This window comes from Phocoena phocoena, chromosome 2, assembly GCF_963924675.1.
Source record: "Phocoena phocoena chromosome 2, mPhoPho1.1, whole genome shotgun sequence".
Lineage (NCBI taxonomy): Eukaryota > Metazoa > Chordata > Mammalia > Artiodactyla > Phocoenidae > Phocoena > Phocoena phocoena.
The window spans coordinates 119,179,677-119,191,698 of record NC_089220.1 but is presented as its reverse complement, the minus strand read 5'-3'; the positions used below and the strand labels follow the sequence as shown (position 1 = coordinate 119,191,698).

Sequence of the window (12,022 nt, the reverse complement as noted above, 5' to 3'; positions counted from 1 at the left end):
GTCTTGAAGAAGTAATCTTAACCTCATTTAAGAAATTTGTCCTTTAGAAGCAAGAGTCTTCCTTGCAATCTAAGAAGGGATGGGAAATTATTAGGAAAAAGGCAAAATTAAATGGGATTGATTTTTAGGGGCCAATAAGGGCCAATTTTCTATTGGAGAGAAATCTCAAAGTAGCTTCTGTAATTACACTACTCAGAAGGCAAGTAGTATAGTGAGTAGAAGATTTAAAAAATCATTTTTAACATTTGTAAGGATTTAAAAACATGTGCCTAGATATGTATTTGCTTTATTTAAAAAAATTCAGAGTTAGATCTCATCTAGATAAATCTTAGAAATGTAGTTTTATTATATTAAAAGGCAAAAAGTAGTATGGTTTAACTCTGTAGACTACTTCAAGGTTGGGGTTTTTTAGTTTTTGCTTTTAATTTGTTTTTGCTTTTTGAGGGATTTATTGTGATTCCAGATTTTAAAGCCCTTAAATGTTAAAGCTGGTGAATCCAGGCCATGATAGACCTTTCTTTGTAAAGAAAGGAAGCCTGTCTTCCTTGGTGCTTGCATACTTTTGATGAAACATAACTTTTGCAGTGTATTCTCTTCTGTTTGTTTTAAATCATACTGCTTACTGGGTAAAAGTCCTTTTTTTTTTTTAAGACTAATAAATTATGTAACATGGAACAGGAAAGATTAAACTGTAAAACATAATTTTTATTTTAAAAAATCCATTAAAAATTTTGTTTCTCCACACATGGGTTTTAATGTGTTACTTTTCTTTCCATGATATGCTTTACTTAAATTTGTGGTCATCTTGCCATTTAGTGGTGAGGTTTGATTGCATATCCAGGTTATCCTGTCTGTAAATGTGTTTAACGTAGGTGTCTCTGTAACAGGAATCTTATCCATCTTCTTCACCAATATGGTTTGTGGACTCTGATGACCCAAATCTGACATCAGTTCTGGAACGTCTAGAAGACACTAAGAACAACAATTCGGTGAGAAAATAAGCCACACTACTTTTTGTTTCTCATGAACATATAGAATTTAAGTGTTAAGAGGTAATATGATATAGAAGCCTGATTAATGATTATTTGATAACCTGGTTTTTAGCTCCTTTAAGATTTCTCTTTTTTTTTGTTCTTCATATTCTACTGTTTAATACCTGGTTTTTCATTTTTATTCCCCATAGGTATAGTCTTAATTTAGATCAGGAATTAGGTGGTCTCTTTTCCATGAATCCTAATCCTTAAACTAAGCAGGCCGTTTTGGTTGGGACCACTAGCCAAGGTAGGAAGTAGAAAAAGGGAAAAAGATCAAGGTAGATGTGAGGGGGAAATAATGACAGAATGACACCAATTGCTGTTTCTGTCAAGACTCTATAACTCTGAGGTAAAAGTCAAAGGTATATAAATAAAAAGTTATTTTCTAATATATAAAACAATCTAACTTTCCATTTTAGAAACCTGGTTTCTTTGATTATAAAACTATAAGTGACCATTGTGAGAGAACTAATAAAATTAAAAACAACAAAAAAAGGAAAATAGAAATCTTATTTTCTCTACCTGATACAACCATTGCTGACATGATGGCTATTTTTTATCGGTATTTTTTTCCCTTGCTAGTAAAATACACATACTCTTATACATATGTTTAAATAGTTGAGGTTATGTTTTATATAATTTAAATGCTTTTTTAAAGTTAACATTATCATTACATTTTTCCACGATGTCACAAAGTCCTTACAGAAAAATACCAATTATTATTTGCAGGTGACATGATTGTTTACCTTAAAAAAAAAATCCAAAGGAGTCAGCTGAAAAAGCGATTTTTAAGATGACTGGTTAAAAGTTCTATTATATAAAAATCAAGTTTTCCCAAATATCAGCTATAATCAGAAAATATGGTGGACAAGTATTTTATTGACAACTCTAAATACCTAGGAATAAGGTTAGGTGTGCAGGTTTTGTATCAAGAAAACTACAAAAATTTGCTGAGTAAAATGAAAGACTTGACTACTGTGTTCCTAGATGGGCAGACTCCATATTATAAATATGTCAGTTATCTGTATAGCTTCATGTTAGTTTATAAATTGAATGCAATTCTAGTAAAAATCCCAACAGATTTATTTTTGGGACTTGACAAGTGACTCTAAAGTTTTTGAAGAGTAAATAATCAAAAACAATAATGGAGTTGAAAAAAAATGAGAGACATGTCTGACCAGATATTGAATAAAATAAAATATTGAGTACTGGCACCGAACTGGACAAGTAAAGGCAGTTAGAAGTTTAGAAACGGAGTCATGCAATTGAGAATTTAGAATGAGTTAAATTGAACCAAAATACTCAATAAGGAAAGGATAGATTATTAATAATAAATGGGAGAACTAATGATTTGGGGAATTTAGAGACTTACCTCAGATTTTTGTCACCATAAGTTAGAGGTGGTTTAAGCACATCTATCCTTAAAATTAAGAACAGAAGAACATTGGTTTATAGAGTATTATAAGAGTAATAAGAGAGCCATGAAAGTTAGAGGAAAAAATTAAAAGCTAGACAGACATATGTTCACATCTCCAGCAGGGGAGGGGGCAACAGGACAGGTAAAGAGGGATAGACTTAGCTCCCTTACTGCTTAGGAGGTTGCCTCTAAAGATCTAAAGGTGTAAGTTTTGTAATAGTAGAAATGAGTGGGGTTATTTTTTGATGTCTAAAGTATCCATCAAAAAAATGCTCATAAAGTAAATTGACATAGGATATAAAATGGGATCCAATTTTATAAATAAATATTTACATAAAAGAAAAAAGCCAAAACTCACGCTTCACTCTTTCTTATACTCTCTGCCAGTTATTTTATAACCTAGTTTCTTGAATAAGAATAAGCTATATTTCCTCACCTTTAATTCATTATAATCTGGATTCTGCCATCTTTGTTGTACTAAAATTTTTACTTCTAGTTGCCAAATCCAGGACTTCATTTTTAGTCCTAAAGTTTCTGCAGCATTTTGATACTGTTGATTCTTTCCTTATTGAAACATTCCTCCATTCAACAAACACGTATTCCTTATTGTCCACCAATAAAGAGCTGGTTAAATAAAAATTACTGTATAGTTTTATGATAGAATATCATGTTGAAGTTAAGAAGAATGCAGCCAGTCTTTCCACAAGAGCACATACAATGTTCCAAGATATACTAAGGTGAAAAAGCAGGGCATAGCATATTGTCTATAATCTGGCTCCTTTAGTATACGAAGTAAATAAATAAATAAATAAATATATCTATGCTGGATTATACATACCTTATTTTCCACCTGGGTGGATACAGGAAACTATTAGTAGTAGAATGCAGAAAAGTATTTTTTTAAAAATTGGCTTCTATGCCAGGCTTTGTGGTAAGTGGTGGGTATAAAAGACAAGTCATATCCCTGTCCTCTGGGAACTGATAATCTGATGAGGATTTCCATCAGATCACTGTCTCCTGTTTTTATCTCTTATTATTGCCTTGCCTTGGTCTCCTCTGAGCTCTTATTCCTTGGTCTGCCTCTTTCTTCTCATTTTGCGCTTTCTCTGAGTAATCTCTTCTACCCCCAGTACTTAAATCATGGCCTATATTCCAGTGATTCCTAAATCTGTATCTCTAGATAAAATTTATCTCCTGAGTTTGAAACCCATTATCTGTCTATATATCACGTAGATCCAGGGAATCTTACTCAGATGTGCTGTGGCTGTTCAAAATGATTACATCTAAATTTAAACTCATATACCTCTTAGTACTCCACCTCCCGCATCATGTTTCCCCTCAAAAATTCTCTCTGTGATTGTGAATGGGGCAAAATGAAATAATGAAACTTGTTACCCATGTCTGAAGCTGGGAACTATCTTAGAGTTCTTTTTTATACCAGTGTTTCCTGACTCCCACCCCCTCAACCCCGGACTATCTAGTAAATTTCTAAGACCTGTCCATCTCCCTTCTATAAGTATTTCTTAAATTCTTCCCCATGGTCTTAGTTACTTCCTTCGATCCCTCAAACACTTTTTTGGGTGGACCGTGAAGTTGAAATTCCTGGAAGCTGTGCTGCCCTGTTTCTTAACTGCTTGGTGCATCTCCACCACGCTGCTGTCTTTCCCACAGTGCTACCGTAGCTCTTCCTGTACCAGGGGTTGGAGTGTCGGGTCTGTGTCCAGCTCACCCTGCCTTGTCTTTGTTATGTACTGAGCACAAAACAGAGCTTATTGGATGGATAACAAATCCATGGTGGGGCTTTGCTGCTTTTTAAGCTTGAGGATATTTTTTTATACTAATTTACTGCTCAACTTTCCTCATTTTTACTTGCTCCATTGTCCACTTTACTTGCTCCACTTTGGAAAGGCTTGTTCTTTGCTTTGTTTAACCCATTCTAATTCTGTCTTTTCCTCAGTCCTTCATAAACCTGCTCCTTTCTCTTCATCTCTTTTCTTGCTTAGAGACATCCAGGAAACTGTTCCTGACCAAGTGAAGTAAGTTAACTTACTTGCTGCCGATCATGGCTACTGATAGTGACCATTCTTCTTAAATCATAATTCTAAACTTATACATTGAAAACAGTTTTTTAAACAATGAAAAACATGTTTGTGCACATAATTTACCTTGCTTACTTAAAGTAAATATGCTTAAAAATCTGGATTTAAAAATGGAAATGAGTTATTCTTTGCAGTTTTCCTAGTAAGGTCTTTTTTTGTTTGTTTAGACAAACACTTAAGAGCCTACTAAATGTCAAGTGTTTTCACAGAAGAGTTCATTTAATTTTTACCCTTATGAGAAGGTTTTAATTTCCTTGTTTTATAGATGGGGAGACTCAAAACTCAGGGCGTTAGATACTGTATCCAAGGTCACCTGGATTCCAAGGCTGTTTGCTAGACCACATTTGCCTCTACTTTCAAATGAATGACTGTGAAATATATAATTTTATAAACCGTGTGCAGCAACACTGCCTCTGTTTTTTGTAGCCTGGTTAATGTATTAATGTACTCTTGTAAGTTACTAAGAAAAGAAGTTAACAACTGAAAATTAGACAATGTCTGGAGCTCCCCTTCCTCTGCCATTTTGTTGATGTCATTCTGCTAGGTATCAGTTGTAGGGATTGCACTAAAGCCATAGTAACTTTCTTACACTAGCAGCCCCTAAAATATTTTTTAAAGACTGTTATTTTATCTGTAGGCTGTAATTGAGCAGTAATAAACTTTTCTCATTTCCTACTGGATTAGTTACAGTAGTTATAGTGTTATTCATGTCTCTAAGGACTCTTTAACATAATGCTTATTTACTGAAATGTGTTTTGTAGCTTCGTCAGCAGTTGAAGTGGTTGATATGTGAACTCTGCAGATTATATAACCTTCCTAAGCACCTGGATGTTGAGATGCTAGATCAACCACTACCCACGGGTCAGGTAAAGTAAAAATTCTCTAGTGTTCAAGAGCTAAAATAAATTGTCTCAAGCACAAGTAAAACTAGGATGATTTCTCATTATTATACAACTTATTTAGAACTTAGTTTTTGTTTTCCTGTTGAATTGTTTTGTTTGTTTTAGGTACTAAAAATAACCTTTTCATTTTTGGGAGCTGCTCTTATTTACTATGACAGGCAAACAGTTGCCTCCTCCCTACCACCACCTTTTTGTTAATGTTCCTGGTTTCGATAACTGTTCCTTGCTTCTGCAGTTGTTTGCTTTTGTTTATTCACTTACCTTCACCTGGAATGCCATCTCTCTATACCCATTTGTGCTTCTTAAGTCCTAACTCAAATGTTATCTCCTCCAGGCAGCAGAAGCACCCACTAGCTCACCACCACTTCTAACCTCTCTGGATTTACCTATTTAGGCATAATTTATTGATTTGTACTATAATAAAGATTTAGCTTTTATACCACCCACTTACCCACCCACCTCCCCTTCCTAAAACATCATTATATTTAGTAATATGAATAATCACCACTTATCATTAGGACTTTGTAATGTAGAGTTTTATATTTCATCTGTACAGTTTTTTGTTTTGCAATGTTTTCCTTATAATAATAATTCTTAGTTAAAAAATTTATGTTCTGTCTCTTTTCTATGAGATCTCCCTCTCTTCTGGAGCCTTTGGCTCTTCTGCACCAGTCTTGGCAGGTTCTTTTCTGGGCTGGCTATTAAGCTGTCATATTGAAATTTTTCTTGTCTCCTCTGCTGGAGTAGTAGATCCATTGTTTCCAGATTTCATGTCTTCTTTCTTGGCTTACCTTTTCTCATTTTGCCTGAGTAAAATGATTTTACGCAAGTAAAATCTTAGAAAAACGTCAAGGGGTAGTACATTTTCTGAGTTCTAACTTCTTAAAAAAAAAAAAATATATATGTATAGCCAGACCACCATGGGTTTGAATATTGGTTTAATTACCTAATTAGCTTGGGCTAATTACCTAGCAATATGTACATCAGTTTCCCATTTGCAAAATGGGGAAATGGTAGTAATACCTATATTTGGGGAGAGCTATAAAGATTAAATGAGTTGATGCATGTAAATCATTTAGAGCAGTTCCTTTATTGGGCATAGTAGATGCCCAATAAATGGGAACTGCCTTCACTTGACTGATAGTGTGGTTGAATATATAATTCTAAGTTGAGAATAATTTTCCCTGAGAATAAATGGTAACCGCTGTTGTCTTCTAGTCAATGGTATTGAAGCCTGATGCCATTCTGAGTCTTAGTCATCTCTGTGTGACTTCGGGACGCTTTTAGGACTTTGTCCTTTCCCTGCTGTTCTGAAATATCACAGTGGTGTACTGAGTTGTTTTGTTTGTTTGTTTGTTTTTTCCATTTTTGTTGGGTACTCAGTATGGATGGACCTTCTCAAATTTGGATTCTTGAATCTTTCTTCTTGGGTAAATGTTCTTGTATTTTTTTCTGTGGTAACTTTCTCCTTTCCATTCTTTATTTGTTCATTTTGGAATGCCTACTAATAGGATTTTAGACCTCCTCATTTGAGTCTTTGTATCTCTTATTATCACTGTATTCTGTCTCTTTGTCTTAATTTCAAATTCTGGAACGTTTTTCTTATCTTTCAACTTCTGGAAATTTTATTTGAACAGTCATAACTTTAAGTTTTATTTTGGTTATTTATTGCTGCTTAACCAGTTACACTAGAACTTAATGGCTTAAAACAGCAGTTCTATCTCGCACGACTGTGTGAGTTGGTTAGGCTTAGCTGGACAGTTTTTCTGCTGACTTCACTGTGCAGTCAGATAGTGGCTGGGACTGGTAGTTATTTGGACACATGACTGCACTGAAATGTCCAGCATGCCTTCTTCATTCACATGTCTGGTGCCTTGCTGTTTCCTCACATGGCCCTTCTGTCCACATGACATCTCCTCATTCCAGGGTCTCTTTACGTGGCTTCTCTTTATTTAGGAAGGTAGTCAGAATTTTTATTTTTGGCTTCTAGGAGCACAAAAGTGGAAGCTGCCAGGCTTTCTTAAGGTTTAGATTTGGAACTGGCCCAGTGTCATTTCTACCATGTTTATTGGTTAAAGCAAGTCACAGGGCCAGCCCATATGGTGGGAGGGGTCCATATAAGGGATGAATGCTGGGAGGTGTCGTTCATTGTGGGTCCTCTCCAAAGATGAACCATAAGTTCTTGTTCTCTGATGATTCCTTATTGATAGCATTCTGTTTTTGTTTTTATCAATGTAATATATTCGTGAGTGTCTTTAAGGAGTTACTTTGATACTCTCCCTCAAGCATCTCTGTTTTTCTTTAATAAGTTTAATAAGTCTTTAATAATTTTTTTTTTAGTTTATCTTGGTCTTTTTTTTCTTTCTGAAGACTTTCCTCATATATCTATTTATTCTCTTTTGCTTATTCATGTTTTTTCCTTCTTTTTCTTCATTCATATTTGAGAGAGGTGTACTGAAAGGCTGATTGGGAGTTCTTTGTTGCCAAGACTTGTCAACTGATGGCTTTTAGGAGGAATTTAAGCTGACTTCAACCCCCTATCCCCCACCCCCTATTTCCTGGCATAATCGTAAATGATGGCTGGAACTATTTGGTTTCTCTGGACATGAAACCTTATAATCTCTTGCTTGAGGTAGATATGTATGCCTGAGTTTTGCTTAAGGAGAGCAGTGTGTTTTGGTGGCTGGACAGTTTGTTCTGTATATAGGCTTTCAGTTAATCTACATTTTCAATCCTATCCATCACTCCTGCTGTCGAATGTACCTGGTGTCTGAGTCTAGAGCCTCTCCAGGGTGCTGTGGGACAAATTAGCCACCTGATTATCGCCTATCCTATGGCTTTACTTGTTTGCTCCATTAATTACCATTCTTTCATTCACTGTCATCTTCTAGCACGAGTGAATTCTTTTTTCTGCTGGTAGCCCCCTTTTATTTTTTGTTACCATTATGTGTTTGTACAGTGTTTATTCTTCATCGTATGTCTTCATTGTAATTCTAGTGGAGCCTCAGGAAAGAGATGGGAGAAGAATATATTTTATGTTCAATCTGCTTCTTTAGAATATTTGCAACTTAGGTTTTTAACTTAATATATCCTGGACACAGTACATATAGATCTACCTTGTTTTTCACGACTGCATTTAATTCCATTCACAAGATATAACTTGTGAATTACATGAAGAAATTTCCCAATTTTGAGTCATCCTTGCATTCCCATAATAAACGTTCGGCACCTACATAGGTTGGTAGTTGGGGGTGGAACACAATAGATGTGATACTTTATTTTTGGATTTTTCTACTTTAAGTGAGATTGTAATATAGTCTGTTTCCCGTTAAGCTCTTCTTGTTTCATTTTGGTATCAGGGTATAAGCAGTCTCATGACTTGGGAAGCTTTGTGTTTTTTTTTTTGTTTGTTTTTGTTTTTGTTGCGGAACGCGGGCCTCTCACTGTTGTGGCCTCTCCCGTTGCGGAGCACAGGCTCCTGACGCACAGGCTCTGGACGCACAGGCCCAGCGGCCATGGCTCACGGGCCCAGCCCCTCCGCGGCATGTGGGATCCTCCCGGACCGGGGCACGAACCCGTGTCCCCTGCATCGGCAGGTGGACTCTCAACCACTGTGCCACCAGGGAAGCCCCAAGCCTTGTGTTTTTTTCCTAAGATCTAGAACAGTTGTAATTTTCAACTGGGGGCAGTTTTGCCTCCCATGGGACATTTGGAAGTATCTGGCTATATTTTGGATTGTCACAGCTGGCCGGGTTGGAGGAGTGTGCTGTTGGCTTTTTGTGGGTAGACAGGATGTTACTAAACATCCTGCAATGTCAGGACAGTTCCCCACAACAAAGAATTATTTGGCCCCAAATATCAATAGTTCCAAGGTTGAGAAAGCCTGATTTAAACAAAGATCTGAACCTGATCCATTTTTCTCTTCTGTGTATTAGTCTATTTAGATTTTCCATTTCTTCTGTCAGTTTTAGTAATTTTAGGTTCTAAAAAATTGGTAACTTCATCTATACATTTGAAGCTGTTGGAAAGATGTGCAGAGTATTCACTTTTTGCATCATCTTCATCTGTGGTTATAATCCTGAAGTTCCTTGATTACTTGTCAGAGGCTTGTCTGTTTTATTATAATGGTCTATTGAAAGAACTGGCCCTTAGTTTTATTTGTTAAATTGAATGTTTTTATTTTTCAGTCCAGTCTTTTTTTTTTTTTTTTAAATTTTTATTGAGGTATAATTGACATATCACATGATATTAGTTTTAGGTGTACAGCATCATGATTCAATATTTGTATAGCAGACTCTTTTTTTTTTTTTTTTTTTTTTTTTTTTGCGGTACGCGGGCCTCTCACTGTTGTGGCCTCTCCCGTTGCAGAGCACAGGCTCCAGACGCGCAGGCTCAGCAGCCATGGCTCACGGGCCCAGCCGCTCCACGGCATGTGGGATCTTCCCGGACCGGGGCACGAACCCGTGTCCCCTGCATCGGCAGGCGGACTCTCAGCCACTGCGCCACCAGGGAAGCCCCAGTCCAGTCTTAATAATGTCTCCTTTTACGTTTTTAGTTTACTGGATCAATATGATTTAAAGTGCTTTTTTATCAAACATGTAAGGGTGTTCGTTTTTTTCCGAGTGTTGTTTGACTTTATTGCACAGGTTTTAAAATTTAGTGTACTTATTTTCTAAATAGTTTGTGTTTTCTAAGTAGTTTGATTCCATCTTTCGTTCGTATCACTCTTATATTTTACAAGAAAAAGTTCGAAATAATATGTATTGAAAGCATATAGACATAAGTTTAGTGTAAAAGTTATGGTGAATACCTGACAACTATACCACCTAGCCACCACCCAGGTAAAGAAATAGAACATTGCTAGCACTGCAGAATCTTCTGCAGGCTCCTTTCAGATTATCATTCCCTTGTACGCTAATCCTCTCCTTACTTTTCTCTAGTCTTAACACTCATATATGCAACCCTGAACAATATGGTTTAGTGTTGCCTGTTTTTTGAGCTTCATATTAAGTTATACTATGTAGTCTTTCATGTTTGTCTTTGCTCACCATTGTGAGTATATTCATTTATATTGTGTGTAGCTGTAGTTCTTTTACATTGCTGTATTTATTCCATTGTTTGAATGTACCATAACATACTTATCCATTTGACTGTTTACTGACATTTGGGTTAATTCCAGTTTGCTATTAGGAACAGTGCTACCGTGATTATTCTTGTCTGTAGTACACGGTACACCCGTGCAAGTATGTCTCTGGGCATGTATTTAAGAGTGGATTACTGGGGCATGAGGGTCCATTTCTTCTTAAATTCAAGAATTACTTAGAAAAAAATGTTTTTAGAGATTCTCACACAGCTTTGGGGTTTTTCGTTTTTCACTGTGGCCAGAGAATATGGCCTGTAACCTTTCAGCTGCATTAGCAGCAATTGCTTAGACTTAACCATTGATAGGGGTTGCTGTTGTCTCTGCTTATTGCTGTTTCTTGTATTCCATGGTTGCCCCTTTCTGAACTATATCCCTGAATAATGTCTTTTTTTCTAGAAAGGATTTGTGGGGATGTGTATGAAGAGTGTTCCTTGAATACTGTGTCTGTTTTTATTATTCATTTAACAAGTATTTATTTGACTCTGTGTAAAGCACTCTATGTACTCTATGTAAATGTTGAGGATCCAGTGCTGAACAAACACAGGTATGGCTCCCATCCTGATGGAACTAGATATCAAATTCTAAGTTCACAATTGAGTCTCTTCCAAGTTCTTTACACTTTTTTCTTCTGGTATTTGTTGTTACAGATGAAAAGGCTGAATGCCTGTCTGATTCTTAGCTCTTTATATTTTTTCTTTCTGGAAGTCGGCATGGTTTTTTTCTTTAACTGTGAAGTATGGGGTTTTAATTTCCAACATTCCTTTGGGGCATTCAGAGCCACTTGCTCTTATGAAGTCCTTCTTTAGGTTGGCAACATTTGTCCCTTTCCCTCATCTTCTGAATGAATGCTGGATGAATATTTGATCTCTGTATTCCTATTTCCATTTCCCTAACTCTTCTCTTATTTTAATCACCTTCTCCCCGTCCCCCACCTCCTTTTTCTCCACATTTTAGGGGAATGTCACAGTTTGGTTGTCTTCTTCAGTCATAAATATTTTGTTCATTTAGGTCCATTGTTCTCTCTGGCCCCTCTGAGTTTTTTTTTTCTTTGAGGGGAGATCTTTTTGATTTTCCAGAACTTTCTTGTTCTTTACATAATAATCTTGTTAGGTTTTGTGGATGCAGTGTCTTCTCAATTACTGCTAAAGATTCCAATTATTAGATTTTTAAATTCTGTTTTATTGCCTTCATTAATAATGCTTCAGGTCACTTTTTCTGCTTGTTCAACTTGGTGCCTTTCTTTCAGATTGCTAGTTTTCTTCAAATATCTGGTGATGCTTGGTTATCTGCTCATTTATAGATGAGGTATACCGTTGATCAGTATCAGTTGTTATGAGTGTCCTCAGCAATTGTCAGTCTTCTGTGCTATGGCCTCCCCTTTCTGGTTTTGCACACCTGTGCTCTGCCTGTGGCACGTGAATGGGGAG

At 36.2% G+C, this 12,022-nt stretch overlaps 1 protein-coding gene across 2 annotated transcripts in view; it reads left to right on the top strand.

The window, feature by feature from the left end:
- The window catches only part of UBE2Q2 (ubiquitin conjugating enzyme E2 Q2), a 67,270-nt gene that overhangs the window by 9,896 nt on the left and 45,352 nt on the right, over positions 1-12,022 (top strand). Inside the window, exons 2-3 of one of the 2 annotated variants that reach the window (XM_065871076.1) lie at positions 888-989; positions 5,312-5,416. In XM_065871076.1, coding sequence (XP_065727148.1) covers positions 888-989; positions 5,312-5,416 — 207 coding nt within the window. The remainder of the gene's footprint in view (positions 1-887; positions 990-5,311; positions 5,417-12,022) is intronic. The other variant, XM_065871077.1, reaches the window with a different exon arrangement.